The sequence below is a fragment of the Monomorium pharaonis genome, chromosome 11 (assembly GCF_013373865.1).
Source record: "Monomorium pharaonis isolate MP-MQ-018 chromosome 11, ASM1337386v2, whole genome shotgun sequence".
NCBI classification, from domain to species: Eukaryota; Metazoa; Arthropoda; class Insecta; order Hymenoptera; family Formicidae; genus Monomorium; species Monomorium pharaonis.
The window spans coordinates 4906771-4932496 of NC_050477.1; the positions used below are offsets into that span (position 1 = coordinate 4906771).

Sequence of the window (25726 nt, forward strand, 5' to 3'; positions counted from 1 at the left end):
CTACCAACACAATTTTTCATAATTGAGAATCAATTTATATATACATATATGTACATTAAACTCAACTTACGTTTGTATTTGTAGCTTTTACTCTTCACGCATAATATTGCTATAACCATAATAATAATTATAATTGATATAGCAGCTAAAGTGACCATGAACCAAGTCTGCCTATAAAATGGCCTGTGTTGTAGGTATGCGTATTCCAGGTATAGCTTCGACGGCGTTAAAATCTAATAAAATGATATGATACTCTTTATTAGTAAAATATCCTAGCGCTCTCTATAAATTATGTTTTCAAATAAAATAAATATATAAAAATTAATATTATAAATTAACAAATATCCCAATAAGGAAATTAAATGTCCAAATAAACAATTACTTCTCTTCAAACAGAAAAATAAACTTACCGTTTCAGTGGAATACGCTGGATAACTAATTCCATAACGATTGTATGATATCACTCTGAACAAATACGAAGTGGACGGCAGTAAGTTTTGATAAGACACAGAATATTCTGTCAGGGGTCCGTTGCTGGTACGAATTATTGTCTGCCAGCGTGAATCGTCTACAATTATATATATAAACCATATTATAATCTTTGAATTAGTGTCATTTTTTGAAGGAAAAACACGTTATGTTTTATATATACGTATATGTATCACGATATATAACCAAATCTTTTTATACAGGATATCCCATTTATATGACACTTATTTTCCAATAACAGATTCTTCAACTAATTTGAAGTCGATTCCTTAACTATCATTTCAATATTATTTTATAACTATAATTAATCATAACTCAAATTCTGTATCAGAATACAGATTTGTCGCTACTTGTGCATCGAAAATTCGCCTTCAGCTCGTGCGTCCATATTCCGCACTTACGAACAATTAGTCGACTCACCGCACTAGTTGCACAAATATCTATTATATTATCACAATAAAAAAATTTATTTTTTTTATTACGAACTGAAAGATGTAATTAAATTATTCATTTTTTTCGAAAACTATTCGTCAGGAATCTTTCACTTTTAATCGTTAATTTAACAATACATTAACCCTAATTTTTTGTTTAAAAAAGTTGATTTTAAATTATCCGAAGAATGTGTTGTTAAAAAATAATGCGATAAAAATGAGATATTATGTATACAGATGGATATAGGAAATCGTATTATTCTGATGACTAATTTAACACTTTGAGTGCCGGTCATTTTCCGCATGAATTATTTCAAGAGTAACAAATCGATTTATTTTTGGGATTATATTAATCATTTTTATATTGCTATTATATGGCACATGGAAAATACCATGTTTGCATACATCACCTGCACGCAAAGTGTTGAAAAACGAGATTAATTGCGAAGGAAGGGGCTAAACAACAAAAAATTGTTGGTGGTACCAACGGACAATACAACAAATCATCACGCTAATATGACGACTAATCACTGAATCGTTTCTTTGTAAGACAATGTACACGGTATATTACAGCGCTACACGAAGTTAATGTATCTTGAGTGTAATCCTGTTTGAATAAAATGGATTTCTGGCAATGTCATGCTATGACGTTATCATGCAAATTATTAGAAATACCAAACGACCACATTGTACGTGGTACACGTATAATGTACAACGGACTGTTAAAAGCGATATTGTTACGCTAACAGGGGATTTCACTATCAAAACCATCTAATGCAATGACTGACGCTCAGCGTAGTTACGTGCGTTGACACTTACAATGCTGCCATTCTTCCATTGCTATACAGTTATAAAAAAAACGGTATTAGTGTTAGCAGAACCGATGGTCGTTGATCGCAAATGTGAAATGATAAAACAAATTACGCGAAATTTATTTTATAAATTACTCTACAGTCATATTTTGTTTCGAAATTGCAACGTCAATAAATGTTCACAACACAATTATCGAATTTACTTCGTACACTATGATAAAAGAAATTGGTTGTACTACAGTTTTAAATTTTCTGCCTGTTGCAACTTCAATAAATAATGGTGAAAAATGATGAAAAATTTATAATAGGTGCCTTAACAGGTTTTCCTGCTGTATAAATATGTAATAATCGTGTACAAAGATTGTGTATTTACCTTTACGACGAGTCTCAATGTAATAACCGAGTATAGGACCTTTGCCAGAAGCCCCGTTGGTCCAGTCTAGTTCCACACTGGAAACTGTTTTGGTTACACCGAGATTGCTGGGCGCCATCGGTGAACCTTCTTGCGGACCGGTTGTAACATTGCCGGATATCGGCGGTCCGAAGTCAATCGTCTGCGCGCGAACCATGAAAGTGTATGTCACTTCTTCTTCCAGTGGTTGAATCAGGAGACTTGTCTCCGTTACTTTTTGCTTAACTTGTTTACTGAAACCTAGAGAGGACAACGAGTTAGTTCACTTGGCAAGTTAATAAAAGTAAAATAGAAATATATCGTAACGTAATTGCAAAGTAGTTTTAACATGAGTTTTTCTTAGAATAAAATTAGTATATCCATTTATAAAGAATAAGATATATATATAAAAACATTTAAGTATGTGTTAATTTTGAAGTACAGAATGCAGTAAAGAATGACGATTAAAAAGCTGATAATAATACATAAAAAGATAAGTCAAAAACATAAAATAAACTTTTTACGTTTATAAAAACGTAATATTTTTACTTTCTATCGCGAGATGTATATTAATTTATCTTACGGTCGTTCTGTTCTGCCGTTTCATATGTAACGATGTAACCGACTATCTCGCCATTGCGCAACTTTGGTGGTTTCCAAGAGACACGCAGACTGGTCATAGTAATTTCATTAAATTCTAAATTATACGGTGGTCCTGGTATGTCCTGCGATTAATTACAGAATAAGGCTCGTTGTATAATAGTTTAAATATCGTTTGTAAATATTCGTTGAAAATATTATTCGTGGAATATTTACAACATAAAGTCTACAGAAACATTACCTGTTTCGTTCTCACAGTAATTGGCCGAGATCGCGGACCATCTCCGGCTGGATTAAACGCTAAAACTTGTATGCGATATTCCGTATACTTGTCAAGAAAGACTAAGTTGTGCGCCAAACAAGACGCCGGAACGACTTCTATCTCTTCTTCCTGTTTTTTCTCTAAAGCCTGAGGAGAGTTGGTTACTAAGTAAAATATCTGTAATAAAAACAAAAATATCTATTATAATAAACGCACACAGAATCAATACAGACTATATCGATGCAACAATTTGCAACAATCTATCATTTAATAAGTAACGTAAATATTTTTTAATTTGCCGTGATTATAATCTCTAATTGATTTTATAAAACAAAGTTAATGTAAACAATTAATCTATTGCTGATATAACTAAAATAATTATTACCTTATATCCTAATAAATCGCCATTTTGCATATTGGCTTGGGGAGGTTTCCAACGCAATTGAACTTCGGTGGAAGAGATGGATTCAGCTTTTAGATATTGAGGCTCTCCCGTAGGAACTGCCTCGCCCACGTACACAGTAACCGGTGGACTTGGCGGGCCCTCGCCTTCCGAATTAAATGGCAGTACTACAATCTCATAATATCGGTCTTCCGTCAAGTCGCTTAAAACCATTTTAGTTTCCTACAACAAAACGAGAACGAATTTCGTTAGTTTATTTTAATTAGATAAAATGTTACATAGAATTAATCTCGACATTACATTATAAATTTAAATATTATGAAAATAGATATATCTATATTTCAAAAATGTATTACGCGCACCTTAATCCCCCGAATCTCCTCTTTCGGCGTTGTCTGAAGAGGCGTTGGAAAATCCGACACTGGTTGATAAACGACACGATAACCACCAGTTTCATGATCACCGCTCCAATATACCTCGTCGATCATGCTCCAATGAACCTCGACACTGGATGTTGTTATTGGTACAGCTTTCAAACCGATAACACCTTTTGATGGTGCTGTAAAAGATATAATATTTTTGTTAATGTTGAAAAATTTATTCAAAAATGAAAAAAATAGATTTTACAATTATTGAGAAAAATTTCGATTTTTGCTTGTAATCTTGATTTTTTAAATAAACCTTTTCTTTTTAATGTTTCATTAGACGTCTCGAGATGTTTTATTTTTGATACACACCTGCAGGCAAAGTTTGTACTTGAGCTGACTCATTGCTCCATTCTGAAGGACCTATGTCATTGGTAGCCTGAATGCGAAATTGATAGTTTGTGTAAGGCTTCAAATTGTTAGCTGTATAAGACGTCAGTGTGGGCTCCACTCTCTCGGGAATAATTTGGAATGGTCCGGAATTTTCCGATTGTTGCACCGTGTAATATCTATCGGAGCAAAAGATGGAATTGATATGCAGTTTAACAGATAAAAATCGATTTATATGCAAAAAAAGAAATATATTTGTACCTTAACGGTGCAAAACCGTCTCTGCCTGGAGTCCAACTAAACGTTATCTGACGACTTTGAATCTGCGACTTGCTCACTTGCGGTACCGATGGCGCTTGAGGACGTTCTCTGTTGTTCGTAGTAAATACTAGCGCGTAAGCCGTCTTACCCCAACCCAATCTTGTCTGTGCCGTCACAGAGAACATGTAATACTGTTCAGGCTCGAGTCCAGTAGCTCTGCAAGCGACAATTATCGATATTTAATTCAAGAGTTTATTTATTTTTTTGTTAGATATATCTGACTCAAAATAATACTTCAATTTAAAATGCGGAAATTCTGTATTTAAATCGTAAATTGGATATGTTAGAACAAATTTTCAGTTTTATATTTTAGAACTGTATTATATTTTAAAAGATTTTTTTTTATTTTAAATCTATAAATTTTTATGTAAATGTAACGTATCGATAAAGTTTCAATAAGTAGAGATAAATAGAAAGTCTTTGTACCTAAACGTTCTGTCTGATGCAGGAAATTCTTTTGAAAATTGTCGATCTTGGCTGTTGTTTAAATGAAACATCACTTTATATGCGAGTATCTCTCCATTAGGATCCTCTGGCGTGTCCCAGATAATGCGGGCTGTAGTTAAACTCACGTCGGGGAAAGATACATTAGACGGTGGACCAGGAGCTATGAACAAAATATTATACAATATTATGTGATATCATAATAATAAATATATAAATTTTTTAGTTTTACTATATGTTTTACTATATGTTGCATCTCATTTGTATATGTGTAAAATAACTTATTATATTATAATAATTGTATCATTAGAATATAATTTATTTGACATTATATCAATTGTTATTAGCAAGAGATTAAATTGCAATCAATCCACTTACTATCGTCAAAGGTCTGGACTCTCACAGGTGGGGTACTCAGCGCTCCATCGCCGAGTCTCGTGTAAGCTAAAACCTGTACGTGATATTGGACAAACTTGCGAAGCTCCGTCAAGGTGGTTGTGAAAGTGGTGTTACTGGGAATATTTTTGTATTGGAAAGTCGATCTAGAATTAGCGCCGTAATACACTTTAAAACCCTCGATTTGCCCATTTTGATGTTCCACGGGTACGTCGCCCCATCGCACTAAGATAGTTGTAGAAGACGTTGCGTTTGCTTCTACGTTAATAGGTCCCAGAGAAGGAACTGAAAGATACGTTACATATCTTAAAAAGTGTACAAAATGTTTAAAATGACTTTATGCTATCTTTGCAAATATCTGAGTTTTAACAATATAAAATAATTATTTTAATATTAAATCAATTAGAAACAAAGATATATATTAAGAAAAAAAATTATTTTACTTTTAGTTTAAGTATCTTAGACTTTTAGTTCTAACGTGCTTCTTAAATAATTGCATCTGAAAAACTGCATTAAAAATTTTTTTCTTTTTATGAAATTATATTCAATATTATTATGTATGAAAGGCTTACCTGATTCACGAGTTCGTTCAATGGCCTTTGGACTCGTCGCTGAAGAGCCAACATCGTTGAACGCTTGCATCACTATCTCGTAATCGGCGTATTCCTCCATGTTTTCCAAAACATATGAGTTTGCGGTATGATCTTCGATAATACTGCTCTTCGAAATGTTCGATCGCACTTCTGTATAAGTGACATTATATCCTCGTGGATTTCCATACCATTCTATTTGCTGTAATGGCTACATACACAAAATAACATAACTTACATATAAACTCTATAATTTGTAATTTGATCTCTTTAATCGGTATTCTTAGTAGCAATAATTAAGAGAAATTTTTCATAATTCTTTTACATAATTCGATAATGGTACTTACAATCCATCTAACACGTAATTCGGTCGCACTCATCGCGCGGACCGTGACATTTTTTGGAGGATGAGAAGGTGGTGCCTGAATCGTCTGAAATTCTTTGGTCGGTTCGGAAGGCTGCGAGGCACCGACAACATTATTTGCAATCAAACGGAGCTTGTATTGCATGAAAGGAGTCAAACCGTCGACTGTAATCGTACTAGCATCAGGATCAGATACTTCGTAGATATTATACCACGTCGAGTTTCGCGCCGTTTGTGCCTAAGAAATCGACAATACGCATGTTGCTTCTTTCATTTTATTTTGTTTTTTGTTTGTTATATCGTATATATCTTACAAAATTTATTAATTTAGGATTATCCAGAACGTAATACTTAGATGTCAAAATATAAGAGCAAACGGATAATAAATATTTTTAGTCGCGTATATGTTTATTGAATAAATTATATAGTATTAAGAAGATTTGTCTTGGCTCGATATATCGTATTATTTTTGTTTAATAAATATTCGATGTAAAATAAATTGTATTCTAATAAAACTCTCTCATTATATACTTGCAGAAGTTTTATCATATATGAAAAAAATGTAACAATAATAAATAATCTTTGGCTTAAAAAAAAAATATTGACTATTAATTGACCAACCTGCACTGTCCACTTCGTGATGGATGAATTTCCATCAAATCCTGGCGTGAACTGCAATACAATAGAGAATGCATCTATGTTGGATAATGCTAACTTTGTAGGCGGTTCTGGTAGCACTGGTTCAACGCCTGATTGTATGGTCGCTATTTTTGCTTTGCCAGATCCAACTGATGTCCAAGCGGTTACTTCAAATTTGTAGTGAGTCAGTGCCTGAAAAAATAAAAAACAGAAGTATATAATAATTATATCTCTCCTTTTAAATAATCTTTTCTACAATTTATTCTAATTTTTTAGATGTCTTTATATGTCTTCTTAGAATTTTGTGTTGTTTGAAAGGTTACCTGAAGATGCTCTACTTTGGTCGACAACACATCGGCTGTGAAGTTTTCGACGCGCAAAGATTCCGGAATGTCTTTAATCATGTATTTCAGTTGATAATGTGTCAATATTCCGTTGGTTTCTTTGGGGGAACTCCACTTAACCGTCAGCGCACGATCGCTGATATCTTCAAATTGTAGATTTTCCACTTCCTCAGGTACTGTAACAAATCATAAATATATAGATATAAATGTTTATAAAACTTTTTTATATTTATTTATTATTTAAACTAGAAATTGGAAATACGCTAAAAATTATTTTTTATTAATTAGAATTATCTTAAAATATAGCAATATAATTATTAATTTTTAACTAGTTATTATTAAGTAAACGTACCATCTTCGCGAGTGCGAACTTCGACGGGTGAACTCCTTTCACCGTCACCTGGATCGGTGAAGCAAAGCACCGTAATATTATACAGAGTATACTTTCTTAAACCTGTCATAATAGCGTTCTGTTCGGCGAGCGGATCGAATAAACTCGGTGGCACAGTCATCGATTTGTATTCATTCGCTTCTGTAATATTACCACCGATCCAAGCTTGCAATTTGTATCCCTGATTAATTCCATTGATTTTCTGAGGATTCGGTGGCTTCCACCAAACTTTCACCGCCGTTGAATTAACTGCCTTTGCTTTTATGTTTGTCGGAGGTGCTTCCGGAACTATAAACAATTATTTTTGTTATCTTTGACTGATTTATAACATTTAAAAATATAATTTATTTCCTACGTTAATTAACATTAATTACCTCCTTCCTTAGTTTTTATTTGCAAGCCCTTTGAATATACACCCACACCCTTCTCGTTATAAGCGGCTATTTGTACTTCATAATCTTTCCATGTGATTAAATCTGTAATGAGATAATTTCTTTGTGCTTCGTTGGTGATATTTTGCATCGTCCACGGGCTATCATTGTATCCGAAAAGCGTGTATCTCAGTATATATCCCAAAATGTGACCATTTCGGTATTCTTCTAACGGAGGTTGCCATTGTGTTATGATTTCTGATGATGAACGTGCTGAACCGACAAAGCCGATCGGTGGACCACTGGGTGCTAAAAGTAAAAATAAAGCATAAAATACAACTCAATTCACAAATCAGTTCATAAGTTCACTCGTATTTTGACGAAAATGCAATACAGAGTGACTAATTTTTTTCATCACTTACGTTCTTGGGGCAAAACGACGATGTTACTGGGTGCTGATGATGGACCCTCACCGACGCTATTTTCGGCGCTAACACGAAATTGATAAGACGCCGCGGCTTTCAAATTATTCAATAATACCCATCGACTGGTTGCGGATACATTATCGCGTTCCGTTACCCAGTTTAAGTACGGGTCGTGTATAGGTCCTATTTACAAACACATCATAATATATCTTACAAATAAATTAAATACATTATTAAAAAATATAAAATATATTTATTTATATAGATAATAAAATATTTGTAATGTTTCGATGCACATAAGAATAATATTTTTATGTAGTACAATTTTATAATATAACATTATGTATATTCAAGAAAATATCATATGTATAAAAAATACAAATTATAATTTTTAATTATATTATACAGTATAATAAAAAATTTTTATTTCACTTATTTTCTTATACTTACCCAGATCGGACACCTCTCGTCTTTGGACTATAAATTTTTTTGTAGGACTGTTGCCGTCGAAACCGGGCACCCACGTAACGTTGATTGTGCGCGGCGAGATCCTTTCGACTCGTGTGGCCACGACGTTGATCGGTGGGAAAGGCAATTCGATCACGCTCAGACGAGCGGATCGCGTTTCGTTACCACCTGGTGACACTACGGAGCATGTATATTCGCCAACATCAGAAGCTCGAACGGTAACGATCTCAAGAGTACCGTCTGATCGCATCTTCACTCTTTGGCTTGCTTGTGTGTTTATTACTCTGTAACAAATACAAAACGCATTACTTTAGAATCTTCAAGTGCCGAAATAATTCCACTTGATCCAAATTATTCTTTGGAAATATGATCTAATCAATAATTACATTAATAAAATTACCAAATTCAAAGATACGTAAATAAGTCTTAAATCGATCAGATTAATTCGAAGAAAAACTTTAACTATAAGTAACTATAAGTTTAAAAAAATATTATATTTATTAAATTTTTAATCTTAAAACTTTAAACTGACGGCATTTGTGTTATATTTCTCCTTATACGTACTGTCCATTGTGAAACCATGCCATATCATACACGACGGTGGGATCATTCGAGACTTTACACTGCAATTCGGCGGTGCGCCCGAGAAGCACGGAGGTATCAACAGGTGGTTGGACAATTTGAGTTCGTACTGTAACAGATGCAGACAATATACGACAAACTGCGCAATGCACCCATAACTACAACTTAAACAAAAGAACTGATTCTTATCGTTTTACTCGAGTCTTTCATAAATATTTGTCTCAATAATCACCCATAACAATTAAGTATGCCGATCCGTTGACAGATCCAGCCTCGTTCGCGCGGATGCAAGTATATTTTCCCGCGTCGTACGGTTTCACAGCCGCAATTAAAAGATCGCCGTTATCCAAGACTTGTACTCTTCCGGCGATTTCCACAGGTATCGTATCTGTTGTAATCAAATGTAAACATTTCTCATATAAACGCACGAGATAACACTTTATAATGATATATATTAATCTTGTGTCTTATTTTTATAAAAATCACACACAATTTTAGCAATCTAATTAAAATTTGTATAATATATGTATGTAATTTACGTTACATATTTGTATACATATAATATTACATGGAAGATAATAATTGGTTTAATTATTATTAATTACCGTTATAATACCAGGTGGTATTTGGTTTGGGAGCTGCGATCGCGTAACAACTCAGAGTCGCATCTTTGCCGTCTAATACTGTCAAATTCTGTGGTCCGTTCTCCATTATTGGTCCAGATGCTGTAAATTACAGCAATTTCCTCATTAACATCAGATCTATTTTCTTACATTTTCTCACAACGTGCAGTGAAAGAAGGGTGATCAATCGTCGTTTGCAATATATATATTAAACCCATTTATAATTCTCACCTCTTCTCTATCTCTTTATGCTGATGCCAAAAAACAAGCTTTCTTTTAAGCACAACACAAACACATATTTAATAGCAAAACTACGCAAACTTATAACTAAGTACAGTCACGTTTCAAGATAAATGCCAGAAAAAAAGTTTAGCTAAATGCTGAATGTCAATGGCACTTATCATGAGACATCCGTAGAATCCAGAAAAATAGCTCTTATTTGAAATATATTTCTTATATATGGAAAAAAACAAGACGTGCATGTCAGTGTTACTTGCAATGTCGCAAACGCGTGCTAGAATTATCATTTCATTACGTCAAAATATGACAAATCGTTCCACTTAACATTTTTTTTCAAAATATCGTACATTATTATTATTACAATACATCACTACGAGAGATATAGAAAAATACTAAACTATATATAATTAAGATCACTAATTACGTAAAAAAATCGCATAATCGGCCAATGCCTTCTGCTAAAATTCTATCATGGAATAATAATAAATAATTTTCTAAAACGTCGATTTAATATGGTGCTGTTTGCCTTATCAGAATTATGCAAAAATTTGTCACTAGAAGCAAAAATCGTGAAGTGAAATTTATACGCAATCTTCAAGCATGTGCCGAAAATAATAATAAAAAAGAAAAGTGTGGAAATCTCGCTGCAATATATTCTTACTGTTTGTATATTGAGAGAACATAAAACGGCGATCAGACTGGCGAATTCTGACTACATTGTAGCCAGCCGCCCATCGGGCAACTCTGTTTCTCAATCCGCTTCCTAATCCTTCTGTGCCGCACACAAAAAACACGTCATTTATATTAACTCTGCTTGCGACATTATTACGCGAAGTGTCCGCGAAAAACGCGATCAGCTTTGAAATATTTCCCTTCAAATAATATTTTATAACATATTTATGTTGTATATTTTAAACCCACTTCAAATTCAAAACTAAATTACATTTGTAAACGTTATATTTATTTCCCCAATATTTTGCTCATGAAAATCTTGACTTATATAAAATAAAAAGGATTGTATCGGTATTTTAGTTGCGTGTTTTGCGAACACTTTATGTACGGACTAAGTAATACTATTTCTTGAATTTTGTGGAACATTACAAAAACTGTAGAAAATTACTCACTTTTCGCTTTCAGCCAAGTATAACTGGACGATTCGCCGGCTTCATTGGAAGCGAGACACTGAAACATCCCCGAGTCATCCATAGTTAGTTTCTTAATCGTCAGCGAGCCGTCTTCCTCCATCAAATATCTGTAACAATAATTAAAATAAAAATAATAAAAAGAATTTTTTCTATTTCCCTCTGTCGTCCTTCCCTCCTTGCTCCTTTAAATTCTAATAATTCTACAAAGACAAATATTTGTCGAAACGTACCTGGTTTCCAGTAATTGATCGACAGGTTCGGCATTACGGAACCAAGCAATTTTAGGAGGCGGCACGCCATTAGCGTCACACGGTAATGTTACCATAGATCCGTAATCACTTAGAGTTTCCCTTTTTAATTCTGTTATAAATGTCGGTTTTTCTAAAAAAAAGTAACAAGAATTTTAAAAAAGGTTCAAGTCTGTTAAAAAATACTCATTGTATTTTAATTTTTTGAAATGTAGTTACAGAGGATTATATTATCATTATTTTAAGTTACGTATTTATTATGTTTATTATTGTTAATGTTTACCATATACAACAATTTTAGCGCTCGCATTTACAGTTGGATAACCGCCACTTCGCAAGTCCACGTGGCAGGAATAAATCCCTGTGTAAGTTATGTTGGCTGAGATCAACGCAAGCGTTCTGTTCCACGAATCGTTAAAGCTATAGGATATCCTGGAGTTTTCGATTGGAATGCCGTCTTTCATCCATAAAGTTCTTAGCTCGTGAAGCGATCTGAAACGATGTAATATCGAATACTAAAACTTCAATTTCGAATCTTTTCGAATTGAGAGAAAATATTCAGAGAAACATTGTTCATACATTAAGAAGAAAAATCATATGCAGTAAATGATAGGACAAAGAGATTCACGAATACCTGGCATTCGCGATGCAATTTATGCGCGTGACATCTTGATCCTTGATTATCTGCGTGTCCTGCGGCTTGACGATTATGGTAGGGGCTACCTCCGCGTATGGATCGCCGGTGACTTGCAGTTTGAAAAACGGACTGATCTCCTCTCTGCCCAATTGAGTGTTAATAGCCTTTGCTCTGTGTCGTCGCAAAGAAACGTCAGAGAGATATAAGTTTAAATCTCGTTTGTTTCGAAATTTTAAAAGTGTGATTTTATACGTCGCGCAATCGAAACATTATTAACCGTGACGAGCTGTTGGCGCATCAATTATACGAACCTGTATGTGCCTTCGTCGTTTTCCGAAGCGTTTAGTATGATCAATGTGTTTTGAGTCGTAGCGTACTTTATACCGTAAAGAAGAGTCCCGTCCGAGGAGAACCACGTTACGTCAGGACTTGGGTGGCTTTCAATCGGGGGTAGTTCCAAAATCGCGGCGCTACCCGACTCGACGGTCACCACTTTCTCCGTGAGATCATCGAACGTCCCCATATCTGCAAAGCAACGAATTGGCAGCGTTAAATCCATAATCCGCAATGCGAACGTACTAGTGCGGTGTTTGGCTAGGTACTTACAGGCTACGGCGAAGGCGAGACGATCGCTGAATATGGATCCCACGTCATTCGTCGCAACGCAATGATACACTCCCGCGTCCTCCCGCCGGGTACTGTGAATACGGAAGTAAGGCCCCGAGGTGAGCTCGTTGCTGAGAGGCATCCCGTCTTTGAACCATTTGTACTTTGGTTGAGGATTGCCTACGAAGATGAAAGTTGCTCGTGTATACTTGAACAGCTTTTGTTAATTGTGTAGCTTGAGCTAATTTAAAAAAATAATTAAAGAAGGAAAAGTATCTAAAAATTGTGTAAAAAAATATCAAGAAACAAGCTCTGTTTCATTAATGAGTATTATACTTCCTTTGAAATGCGATTATTCAAACGATTTTGAATAAACGTGCAATTTAACGTAAAGAAACTCGTGAATGATTCAATACAAAGTCACGGACGTTCGGGACAGCTATCTAATACCATTAGCACAGGGTCATATGATTGAATTACATGGCGTTGAAGCATTGGTACGGCTTCATCTGGCCAACGTCTCATCCGCCTGTTACCCGATATTTCTTGCAGGACAATAAAACGCCATGCGGCAAACCTTATCCTCGATTGCGCTGTTGCGATCCTTAACTTTCTCTTTCGTTCTTTTTATATTTTGTTGCTTCAATATCAATGCAATATCGATTGTCTGCATAAGCACTAAAAACTAAGGATGCGATCCTTACCTCTCGCTTGGCATTGCAGAAACTTGGTGCGATTCTCGCTAAGTATATTGCCACTGCTGGACGGTTGATTGGTGAAGCGCGGCTCTTGAAGTGGTTCTGCGAACAGAGAGAAGCGTTTTCTTCTTCAGCTCGATCTCGCAGCAGAGGCGAACGGAAGCCCTTTGGCATCGCGCTTGCAGATTACAGATTAATCTTATAATTCGCATAGGTCGCAGATTAGCAATATCGTTTTATGAATAATAGTGATAATGATAATTTTATCGAGTAAGATTAATTTATAAATAGTTTGACTAGTTATGAAGAACATAAATAAAAGGTGATATGCCAAACGTAAGATACAAAGCTGTTGCCATGATGTCGTCTATCTGTGGTAAAAACAACAACAGCAAGATCAGAGCGCGAGAAGAATGGATCATAAAACAGAAACACCATAAATAGAACAAAAAAATACATCATAGAGCAGAAATATAAATGAGATAGCTTAACAGAACCTAAATAGGAATATTACAATAATACAACGCTGATAAAATCTATAAAAAAATAAGTTCGGTAAAATAGCAAAAAAAAAGGGGAAAACAGATCTAACGTCAGAACATAGTATATGTATTAAAATATTTAACTGCAGCGTAAGAAAAGGCGGATTTGAGCGCGCGATTTGATTTCCGAATTTGACTTTCGAGCTTCGTGCACGCGCGCAGGGCTAATTTCGACGATAATCCCGTGCGATTACACGTGAAATTCTATGACGGCTGACCGAGTCAGTGAGTCTGAATCATCGTGAGCGCGCGTAAGAGGAGACATAGTAATTTACGGCGCGCTCCAAAAAGCCCGACGAACGAGAGGAAAGAATGCGAGCGAACGGCCGCGGATGCCAAGGTGCCGAGTCACATGCAACGCACGTAAAAGCCGACGCACAGCACACGTGCACCCGCCCGTATCCACCGGACGTTCCACGCTCCGGTGATCTTGACACGCGGGTACACCGGTGTGTCGCAACCTCTCCTCGTCCTCCCCTCCGTCCCCAGTCTGATCGTGAACAGAAAGGGGCAAACGATTCGAAGTCAAAAGAGAAGACTTTGAAGAAGGTACGCTCTGCTATGCAATATTTCAGAGCTGTAATATTCTCTAAATAGAGCTTAAAGAATCTCTGAAGATGTTTGTATGATTATTTTTACAGTAAGCCATCTCGATGCCTTTTTACCGTTAGAGAGGAGCCTTGAAGAAAATACGTTTCCTGATTTTTAAGACATTTAGTTGTGATTATAGTTCATTGAGTAGAACAGCTTAGAAAAAATCTCCGAAGAGATTTGGGTAATTAGCTTTAAAAAGCAGAGTACTTCTATCTATTAAAAATTATCTGTAAATCGAGAATTGTGCTCGAGACAAAGAGTGAACGTTCAGGAAAGTTACACTTAAAGGAAGTGTGTAAGTATCATGTTTCCGAGTGTTACGAAAGCATTATTGCCAGTGTATGCTAAGAGAAAATCGTATTTCTTTCATGTTAATTCGTGTAATTAGATTTGTACTAACTTTGCACGAATTTACAATACATATTTGTGATCTCTGTATTGATCTGAAATATAAATTTACGATTTATGGTTTACTCTCTACAATCAGTGAAAAATCAGTGAAGTCAATGATAGACTTATAACTTATCAGTCAGTTAAATAAATACACTGATTTTTCAGTGATAATATATATATAATATACTAATATCAAAATCGAAATCACTGAAAGACAATGAATGTTCACTAATTATCACAATTATAAGTCTATCACTATAAATCAGTAATAATACACTGATTGCCATTTAGAAAGTATCTGGAGCATTCTTTAGGAAAAAGTTCCTACGGATGTGTAAACAATAACAATTTACGGGTCGTTGATGATCGCGAGCGACAAATGGCAGTTTGTCGCACATAACTCGTCGTTATACCTATGTTTCAACCAATAATTCATTCCGACCTGATGCACTGCGTGATGCACGGGTCCGCGTTCCGATCGCACATACGCAATGCAATCAGTCACGCCGCATCATAGGCAGATTCTAAGAACGAACGATCGTGTAATCATGTCGCACCTGGGCCGCTATAAATATCGATTCGGCCCGATAAGCACCGTCGACGAAAGGTACTTACACATGATATGCCATCACCGTCATGTATGTCATTGTATGTCTCGCGATCATTTCAATTTTTTCCAATGAAATTTTTAGACGACCAGCAAAAGTAAATTTAGCTGATAACTGCGCTAATAGAAAAAAAAACATAAGAGTGACAGAATAAAAAATTAGTATTTTTCCTAAAAAGATCTGTTTCGCATGTTTATTATTCAACTTTTTATATTAAACATCTAATTTAATTATTATGTCATTTCCAGTGTTGTAAACGATCTAGATCATTAATCTAGATCAACTTCTATGATCTATTGATCTGGTAAAGATCTTTTTTTTTACGATAATCTTTGATCTGATCTAGATTTTTTAAATTATATGATCTTGATCTATAAAAAATTAGATCTTTTTATTACTTGACTCGATTTTAGAGAATCTCTATCTATACTGTAACCTCTACTCTAGGTCAATAGTTTCTGAGGTTAAAGTCCGCGATGCTAGAACTTGGTCCTTGTGTCCAACTTTTTCCGAGTTAAATTTTTGTTTAATATGTTTGTATGATTTTTCCGAATAAGAATCTGCAATAAAAGTGCCTCTTACGATTTTTTCTCGAAAAAGTTTAATTTCTTTGTACTATTCAAGTTCACGATCCGGGAAATGTGTAGCCAATCAACTTGCAGATTTTAATTTACTTATGTATAATTATATATGTATACTTATAAATAATTATAGTATTAAAGTTAACGTCACAAATAGTTCCTATCTAAAAAAAAGGCATGTAAAGTCGATTGCTCGCATTTCTCGAAGTTCATTGTTGTCGCTTTTCCGCGATGCCGATTGGTTCTCTTGCTGCGCTTACTTCGTGTTGCAAGAGTAGCTGTCATTGCAATTGAATTTTGACAGCTGTCAAATTTGTATAAATATTACCTATACATTTATTGTTGTAATTTATTTTTAAAAGGTAAAAAATAAAAGGTTAAGTAGCGCGCGCGAAGCGCGCGTCTGTGGTGTTTAGTGGTATATAAACTTAAAATATTTTTTTTATTCTTTGATAATAATGATATAAATATTTATTTTAAATATTTTCATAAATGTTTATCATAATTTTTTTTATATCTGACAAACTCGGACATAAAATATGTACAAAATATTTGGCTTCCGAAAACGACCAATCTCCAATTTAGTTCAAATTTTGGAAATTTCTTCTAGTCAAAAAAACATATGCAAGAAGGATTTTTGGCAAAGAGTGAGTGAGTGAGTGAAGAGTGAGCCAGGAGTGAGCCAGGAGTAAGCCGGGAGTGAGCCGGGAGTAAGCCAGGAGTAAGCCGGGAGTGAGCCGGGAGTGAGCCGGGAGTGAGCGAGGAGTAAGCCAGGAGTGAGCGAGGAGTAAGCCAGGAGTGAGCCAGAAGTGAGCGAGTGAGTGAACGAGGAGTGAGCGAGGAGTAGGCCAAGAGTGAGCGAGGAGTGAGCGAGGAGTGAGCCGGGAGAGGGCCGGGAGTGAGCCGGGAGTGAGCCGGGAGTAAGCCGGAAGTAAGCCGGGAGTGAGCCGGGAGTGAGCCGGGAGTAAGCCGGGAGTAAGCCGGGAGTGAGCCGGGAGTGAGCCGGGAGTAAGCCGGGAGTGAGCCGGGAGTAAGCCAGGAGTAAGCCGGGAGTGAGCCGGGAGTGAGCCGGGAGTGAGCAGGGAGTAAGCCGGGAGTGAGCGAGGAGTAAGCCAGGAGTGAGCCAGAAGTGAGCGAGTGAGTGAACGAAGAGTGAGCGAGGAGTAGGCCAAGAGTGAGCGAGTGAATGAGCGAGGAGTGAGCGAGGAGTGAGCCGGGAGAGAGCCGGGAGTGAGCCGGGAGTGAACCGGGAGTGAGCCGGGAGTGAGCCGGGAGTAAGCCGGGAGTAAGCCGGGAGTGAGCCGGGAGTGAGCCGGGAGTGAGCCGGGAGTGAGCCGGGAGTGAGCCGGGAGTGAGCCGGGAGTGAGCGAGGAGTGAGCGAGGAGTGAGCGAGAAGTAAGCAAGGAGTGAGCCTAGAGTGAGACGAGAGTGAGCCGGGAGTGAGCCGGGAGTAAGCCGGGAGTGAGCGAGGAGTAAGCCAGGAGTGAGCCAGAAGTGAGCGAGTGAGTGAACGAGGAGTGAGCAAAGAGTAAGCCAAGAGTGAGCGAATGAGTGAGCGAGGAGTGAGCGAGGAGTGAGCCGGGAGAGGGCCGGGAGTGAGCCGGGAGTGAGCCGGAAGTAAGCCGGGAGTAAGCCGGGAGTAAGCCGGGAGTGAGCCGGGAGTGAGCCGGGAGTGAGCCGGCAGTAAGCCGGGAGTGAGCCGGGAGTAAGCCAGGAGTAAGCCGGGAGTGAGCCGGGAGTGAGCCGGGAGTGAGCAGGGAGTAAGCCGGGAGTGAGCGAGGAGTAAGCCAGAAGTGAGCCAAAAGTGAGCGAGTGAGTGACGAAGAGTGAGCGAGAAGTAGGCCAAGAGTGAGCGAGTGAATGAGCGAGGAGTGAGCGAGGAGTGAGCCGGGAGAGGGCCGGGAGTGAGCCGGGAGTGAACCGGGAGTGAGCCGGGAGTGAGCCGGGAGTAAGCCGGGAGTGAGCCGGGAGTGAGCCGGGAGTGAGCCGGGAGTGAGCCGGGAGTGAGCCGGGAGTGAGCGAGGAGTGAGCGAGGAGTGAGCGAGAAGTAAGCAAGGAGTGAGCCTAGAGTGAGCCGGGAGTGAGCCGGGAGTAAGCCGGGAGTGAGCCGGGAGTGAGCCGGGAGTGAGCCGGGAGTGAGCCAAGAGTAAGCCGGGAGTGAGCGAGGAGTAAGCCAGGAGTGAGCCAGAAGTGAGCGAGTGAGTGAACGAGGAGTGAGCAAGGAGTAGGCCAAGAGTGAGCGAGTGAGTGAGCGAGGAGTGAGCGAGGAGTGAGCCGGGAGAGGGCCGGGAGTGAGCCGGGAGTGAGCCGGGAGTAAGCCGGGAGTGAGCCGGGAGTAAGCCGGGAGTGAGCCGGGAGTAAGCCGGGAGTAAGCCGGGAGTGAGCCGGGAGTGAGCCGGGAGTAAGCCGGGAGTGAGCCGGGAGTAAGCCGGGAGTGAGCCGGGAGTAAGCCGGGAGTGAGCCGGGAGTAAGCCGGGAGTAAGCCGGGAGTGAGCCGGGAGTGAGCAAGGAGTAAGCCAGGAGTGAGCGAGTGAGTGAGCGAGGAGTAAGCCAGAAGTGAGCGAGTGAGTGAACGAGGAGTGAGCCGGGAGTGAGCCGGGAGTGAGCCGGGAGTAAGCCGGGAGTGAGCCGGGAGTAAGCCGGGAGTGAGCCGGGAGTAAGCCGGGAGTGAGCCGGGAGTGAACCGGAGTGAGCCGGGAGTGAGCGGGAGTAAGCCGGGAGTGAGCCGGAAGTAAGCCGGGAGTGAGCCGGGAGTGAGCCGGGAGTGAGCCGGGAGTGAGCCGGGAGTGAGCCGAGAGTGAGCGAGGAGTGAGCGAGGAGTGAGCGAGAAGTAAGCAAGGAGTGAGCCTAGAGTGAGACGAGAGTGAGCCGGGAGTGAGCCGGGAGTAAGCCGGGAGTAAGCCGGGAGTGAGCCGGGAGTGAGCCGGGAGTGAGCCAAGAGTAAGTCGGGAGTGAGCGAGGAGTAAGCCAGGAGTGAGCCAGAAGTGAGCGAGTGAGTGAACGAGGAGTGAGCAAGGAGTAGGCAAGAGTGAGCGAGTGAGTGAGCGAGGAGTGAGCGAGGAGTGAGCCGGAGAGGGCCGGGAGTGAGCCGGGAGTGAGCCGGGAGTAAGCCGGGAGTGAGCCGGGAGTAAGCCGGGAGTGAGCCGGGAGTAAGCCGGGAGTAAGCCGGGAGTGAGCCGGGAGTGAGCCGGGAGTGAGCCGGGAGTGAGCCGGGAGTAAGCCGGGAGTGAGCCGGGAGTAAGCCGGGAGTGAGCCGGGAGTAAGCCGGGAGTGAGCCGGGAGTGAGCAAGGAGTAAGCCAGGAGTGAGCGAGTGAGTGAGCGAGGAGTAAGCCAGAAGTGAGCGAGTGAGTGAACAAGGAGTGAGCCGGGAGTGAGCCGGGAGTAAGCCGGGAGTGAGCCGGGAGTAAGCCGGGAGTGAGCCGGGAGTAAGCCGGGAGTGAGCCGGGAGTAAGCCGGGAGTAAGCCGGGAGTGAGCCGGGAGTGAGCCGAGAGTGAGCCGGGAGTAAGCCGGGAGTAAGCCGGGAGTGAGCCGGGAGTAAGCCAGGAGTAAGCCGGGAGTGAGCCGGGAGTGAACCGGGAGTGAGCAGGGAGTAAGCCGGGAGTGAGCGAGGAGTAAGCCAGGAGTGAGCCAGAAGTGAGCGAGTGAGTGAACGAAGAGTGAGCGAGGAGTAGGCCAAGAGTGAGCGAGGAGTGAGCGAGAAGTAAGCAAGGAGTGAGCCTAGAGTGAGACGAGAGTGAGCCGGGAGTAAGCCGGGAGTGAGCCGGGAGTTAGCCGGGAGTAAGCCGGGAGTGAGCGAGGAGTAAGCCAGGAGTGAGCCAGAAGTGAGCGAGTGAGTGAACGAGGAGTGAGCGAGGAGTAGGCCAAGAGTGAGCGAGGAGTGAGCGAGGAGTGAGCCGGGAGAGGGCCGGGAGTGAGCCGGGAGTGAGCCGGGAGTAAGCCGGGAGTGAGCCGGGAGTAAGCCGGGAGTGAGCCGGGAGTAAGCTGGGAGTAAGCCGGGAGTGAGCCGGGAGTGAGCCGGGAGTGAGCCGGGAGTCAGCCGGGAGTGAGCCGGGAGTAAGCCAGGAGTAAGCCGGGAGTGAGCCGGGAGTGAGCCGGGAGTGAGCAGGGAGTAAGCCGGGAGTCAGCCGGGAGTGAGCCGGGAGTAAGCCAGGAGTAAGCCGGGAGTGAGCCGGGAGTGAGCCGGGAGTGAGCCGGGAGTAAGCCGGGAGTAAGCCGGGAGTGAGCCGGGAGTAAGCCAGGAGTAAGCCGGGAGTGAGCCGGGAGTGAACCGGGAGTGAGCAGGGAGTAAGCCGGGAGTGAGCGAGGAGTAAGCCAGGAGTGAGCCAGAAGTGAGCGAGTGAGTGAACGAAGAGTGAGCGAGGAGTAGGCCAAGAGTGAGCGAGGAGTGAGCGAGAAGTAAGCAAGGAGTGAGCCTAGAGTGAGACGAGAGTGAGCCGGGAGTAAGCCGGGAGTGAGCCGGGAGTTAGCCGGGAGTAAGCCGGGAGTGAGCGAGGAGTAAGCCAGGAGTGAGCCAGAAGTGAGCGAGTGAGTGAACGAGGAGTGAGCGAGGAGTAGGCCAAGAGTGAGCGAGGAGTGAGCGAGAAGTGAGCCGGGAGAGGGCCGGGAGTGAGCCGGGAGTGAGCCGGGAGTAAGCCGGGAGTGAGCCGGGAGTAAGCCGGGAGTGAGCCGGGAGTAAGCCGGGAGTAAGCCGGGAGTGAGCCGGGAGTGAGCCGGGAGTGAGCCGGGAGTCAGCCGGGAGTGAGCCGGGAGTAAGCCAGGAGTAAGCCGGGAGTGAGCCGGGAGTGAGCCGGGAGTGAGCAGGGAGTAAGCCGGGAGTGAGCGAGGAGTAAGCCAGGAGTGAGCCAGAAGTGAGCGAGTGAGTGAACGAGGAGTGAGCAAGAAGTAGGCCAAGAGTGAGCGAGTGAGTGAGCGAGGAGTGAGCCGGGAGAGGGCCGGGAGTGAGCCGGGAGTGAACCGGGAGTGAGCCGGGAGTGAGCCGGGAGTAAGCCGGGAGTAAGCCGGGAGTGAGCCGGGAGTAAGCCGGGAGTGAGCCGGGAGTAAGCCGGGAGTAAGCCGGGAGTGAGCCGGGAGTGAGCCGGGAGTGAGCCGGGAGTAAGCCGGGAGTGAGCGAGGAGTAAGCCAGGAGTGAGCCAGAAGTGAGCGAGTGAGTGAACGAGGAGTGAGCGAGGAGTAGGCCAAGAGTGAGCGAGGAGTGAGCGAGGAGTGAGCCGGGAGAGGGCCGGGAGTGAGCCGGGAGTGAGCCGGGAGTAAGCCGGGAGTGAGCCGGGAGTCAGCCGGGAGTGAGCCGGGAGTAAGCCAGGAGTAAGCCGGGAGTGAGCCGGGAGTGAGCCGGGAGTGAGCAGGGAGTAAGCCGGGAGTGAGCGAGGAGTAAGCCAGGAGTGAGCCAGAAGTGAGCGAGTGAGTGAACGAGGAGTGAGCAAGGAGTAGGCCAAGAGTGAGCGAGTGAGTGAGCGAGGAGTGAGCCGGGAGAGGGCCGGGAGTGAGCCGGGAGTGAACCGGGAGTGAGCCGGGAGTGAGCCGGGAGTAAGCCGGGAGTAAGCCGGGAGTGAGCCGGGAGTAAGCCGGGAGTGAGCCGGGAGTAAGCCGGGAGTAAGCCGGGAGTGAGCCGGGAGTGAGCCGGGAGTGAGCCGGGAGTAAGCCGGGAGTGAGCGAGGAGTAAGCCAGGAGTGAGCCAGAAGTGAGCGAGTGAGTGAACGAGGAGTGAGCGAGGAGTAGGCCAAGAGTGAGCGAGGAGTGAGCGAGGAGTGAGCCGGGAGAGGGCCGGGAGTGAGCCGGGAGTGAGCCGGGAGTAAGCCGGGAGTGAGCCGGGAGTAAGCCGGGAGTGAGCCGGGAGTAAGCCGGGAGTAAGCCGGGAGTGAGCCGGGAGTGAGCCGGGAGTGAGCCGGGAGTCAGCCGGGAGTGAGCCGGGAGTAAGCCAGGAGTAAGCCGGGAGTGAGCCGGGAGTGAGCCGGGAGTGAGCAGGGAGTAAGCCGGGAGTGAGCGAGGAGTAAGCCAGGAGTGAGCCAGAAGTGAGCGAGTGAGTGAACGAGGAGTGAGCAAGGAGTAGGCCAAGAGTGAGCGAGGAGTGAGCCGGGAGAGGGCCGGGAGTGAGCCGGGAGTGAACCGGGAGTGAGCCGGGAGTGAGCCGGGAGTAAGCCGGGAGTAAGCCGGGAGTGAGCCGGGAGTAAGCCGGGAGTGAGCCGGGAGTAAGCCGGGAGTAAGCCGGGAGTGAGCCGGGAGTGAGCCGGGAGTGAGCCGGGAGTAAGCCGGGAGTGAGCGAGGAGTAAGCCAGGAGTGAGCCAGAAGTGAGCGAGTGAGTGAACGAGGAGTGAGCGAGGAGTAGGCCAAGAGTGAGCGAGTGAGTGAGCGAGGAGTGAGCGAGGAGTGAGCCGGGAGAGGGCCGGGAGTGAGCCGAGAGTGAACCGGGAGTGAGCCGGGAGTGAGCCGGGAGTAAGCCGGGAGTAAGCCGGGAGTGAGCCGGGAGTGAGCCAGGAGTGAGCCGGGAGTGAGCGAGGAGTAAGCCAGGAGTGAGCGAGTGAGTGAGCGAGAAGTAAGCGAGGAGTGAGCCTAGAGTGAGACGGGAGTGAGCCGGGAGTGAGCCGGGAGTAAGCCGGGAGTAAGCCGGGAGTGAGCCGGAAGTGAGCCAGGAGTGAGCCGGGAGTGAGCGAGGAGTAAGCCAGGAGTGAGCGAGTGAGTGAGCGAGGAGTAAGCCAGGAGTGAGCGAGTGAGTGAGCGAGGAGTGAGCGAGAAGTAAGCCGGGAGTAAGCGAAGAGTGAGCGAGGAGTGAGCGAGTGAGTGAGCGAGTGAGTGAGTGAGTAAATAAGAGTGAGCGAGCGTAACTAGATGAATATGTAGCTAGGTAGCTAGATAGCAGTAAGTATGCAAGTAGGTATGTATGTTGGTTTGTATGTATGTATGTATGTATAATTAAACTTTACATTTTTTTATTCAAAATTGCAGAAGACGTTTGATTAATGTAAACGGAAGATAGAGAAGATCAAATTGCAATTATTATTATTTTTAAAGTAAAAAGTCAAATAGCGCGCGCGCAGCGCGCGTCTGTAATGTTCTAGTGTTTAATTAATTCAAATTTTTGTTTTGAAAGTTCAACGTGAATTGTGCAATTTTCTATTGCGCATGTGTATCACTAAATCTTCGAAAAAAAAATCTCCGACGGCAAGAACTTCCTTTTAGAGGCGTACTAGAGTGGGGATAATAAGATGAAACTATCGAAGATTTTCTTCTTTAAAGATTTCTGGGACATTCCTAAAAGCCCATTAAAGAAGCTTAAAAAACTTCGATTCCTACTCCTATCAAATTGTCAAGTAAAAAAAAAAGAAACGATCTTCGATCTAGATCAAAATTAATGTAATCTATGATCTAGATCAAATGTATGAAAAATGATCTGTGATCTGATCTAGGTTTAATATTTTGATAAAGATCTTGATCTGATCTAGATTATTTATTTAATGATCTATTACAGCACTGGTCATTTCCTATATATAAAATCTATTACAAATTTTCTATTTAGTTAAAATTAAATTATTTTCTATTCACCATTTTTAATAAAAATGTTCAATTTTTGCCAACTTTTCCCCCAAAATATCGACTTTTCCACTGGCATAAACTTCATAGAAAAAAAAGAAGTTTTGTTAACTCTGTTTTATAGTAAACTTAGAATTTTTTCAGATAAAAACACAGATCGGTTTTTACTCCAAAGTAACATGATATACTTGCGTTTCTTTTGACATTTTTGTAAAAGAACATTTCACTTCGGATTGGTTACAGTATGTCCCGTGTTTCCCCGGTGTCTCTTGCATTTCTCACCTCGTTAGTATAACGGAGTACTGGAATCTTTAAGAGTCTTTTGGACGTGAACAAATTAAATTTCTGGTATACGAGACAACTCGTTTATCTCAGCAAAGAAGACAGTTTTGTGAGGGAAACGAGGTTTTATTTTACTAAATGTCACCAGCATTTTAGATGTCTCATGAAATACGAATATTTATTTAAGGGATCCAGATTTCCGGATCTTATCGCCTTATCGCGCGTCTCGTGAAACCGCGATAAGACGACACCATGGACACTAACTGCGTACTCTGCAGAAATGCACAATTCATAAAACACACGTGTAAAAAGACACCTAAGAATAAATTCCACGTTTTGCGCATCGCTACTTAACAGCTGTTATTTATTTCAAGCTCGACCGTGATAAAGGGGCGGTAGATTAGAGCCAAAACGCCAGAAAAACTCATGGAATGTGTGCACGCAGGGGCTGAAATAGATTATGCAATTTACTTTGTTAACGTATCGCTAAATGCGACAAAGATAAGATAGGTGGGTGCGATAGATGTTAATGCGAGAAACGGTACACTCCAAACGAGACTCATTTGCGGTCGACTAATTACTGCAGAGGTAAGCTTCTTGAACATTAACAGGTGCAGTTGCTGCAGCACGTGCTGCGCCTGCAATCTAAGCCTTGTGTGGATTTTAAATTCTTTGCACGTGTCCGAACAATTGCTACATCGCAAACTGATATTAGTAAATTCTTTAGCTCTGTTAAAAAAGTCTTTTGTTACAATAACATTCAATTATTATATAAGTTTATTTTATATAATAAGAATTAATAATTTTGAATTACCAATTTCAATATAAATAAATTATTCATTAATTTATTTTAAAACAATACTATTGTATAATGATAATAATGTAATACAGAGAGATTATGACATTTTATAAGTGAAAGCTAGAATCTTCTTCCAAAAAGTAGGAGAAACAATTTCAAAGTTAATAATCAATATTAATCACGCTCGCTTCCAATATAAATATAAAACTAGCGATTAATTTCAGCTGGAATGTAATCGAATCAGATTCTCTCGAGCGAAGGAAAAGTACGTGTTACTCAACGCTTTTCAAAACCGTTCCAGATCCTTCAGATAGTATTGCAAGCAGCGTGGAAAGTTCGAGCATCGTCGAGGATGCAAATCGCGGGCTTAATTAGAAGTAGACTTTTGTGGAATTTTAACGAGAGAGCAATTTTAACGGGGGCATCTCGGCGGAAAACGTTTTGTAAAATCGCTTTCCAAACGAGATTCATGAGTCGAGTTTCCGCCAAGTATTCGATGAGATTCCAGTCACTGCAGCATTTGCGAGAAAAGAAATGAATGTCGATTTCTGCGGTGCGGATATAAAACATGCATATCGCGACATAAAACAACTCTACGCTTTATTTGTCTTGTCAATAAACTCTAAATTTTAACTTTTTCGCTTTCTCTATATTTGCAAAAACCATTTAAAATATAAGGCTTTATTTATATTAATTAATTCACTTACAAATAATAATAAATAAATA

The 25726-nt window shown here is 41.6% G+C and overlaps 1 protein-coding gene across 4 annotated transcripts in view; it reads right to left on the reverse strand.

Moving 5' to 3' along the window:
* The window catches only part of LOC105833506 (protein sidekick), a 44678-nt gene that overhangs the window by 2382 nt on the left and 16570 nt on the right, over nt 1-25726 (reverse strand). The window contains exons 2-32 of one of the 4 annotated variants that reach the window (XM_036294153.1): nt 13682-13777; nt 12978-13157; nt 12683-12896; nt 12369-12542; nt 12018-12226; nt 11717-11867; nt 11466-11593; nt 11003-11113; nt 10084-10203; nt 9711-9866; nt 9461-9587; nt 8879-9180; nt 8426-8611; nt 8007-8312; nt 7594-7920; nt 7221-7417; nt 6880-7089; nt 6242-6496; nt 5877-6105; nt 5287-5589; nt 4891-5071; nt 4405-4620; nt 4126-4322; nt 3751-3947; nt 3371-3610; nt 2965-3162; nt 2707-2848; nt 2106-2384; nt 1740-1760; nt 411-568; nt 71-233 (exon numbers count right to left, since the gene is read on the reverse strand). In XM_036294153.1, coding sequence (XP_036150046.1) covers nt 71-233; nt 411-568; nt 1740-1760; nt 2106-2384; nt 2707-2848; nt 2965-3162; nt 3371-3610; nt 3751-3947; nt 4126-4322; nt 4405-4620; nt 4891-5071; nt 5287-5589; nt 5877-6105; nt 6242-6496; nt 6880-7089; nt 7221-7417; nt 7594-7920; nt 8007-8312; nt 8426-8611; nt 8879-9180; nt 9461-9587; nt 9711-9866; nt 10084-10203; nt 11003-11113; nt 11466-11593; nt 11717-11867; nt 12018-12226; nt 12369-12542; nt 12683-12896; nt 12978-13157; nt 13682-13777 — 5973 coding nt within the window. The remainder of the gene's footprint in view (nt 1-70; nt 234-410; nt 569-1739; nt 1761-2105; nt 2385-2706; nt 2849-2964; nt 3163-3370; nt 3611-3750; nt 3948-4125; nt 4323-4404; nt 4621-4890; nt 5072-5286; nt 5590-5876; nt 6106-6241; nt 6497-6879; nt 7090-7220; nt 7418-7593; nt 7921-8006; nt 8313-8425; nt 8612-8878; nt 9181-9460; nt 9588-9710; nt 9867-10083; nt 10204-11002; nt 11114-11465; nt 11594-11716; nt 11868-12017; nt 12227-12368; nt 12543-12682; nt 12897-12977; nt 13158-13681; nt 13778-25726) is intronic. The other 3 variants (XM_036294155.1, XM_036294154.1, XM_036294156.1) reach the window with 3 other exon arrangements.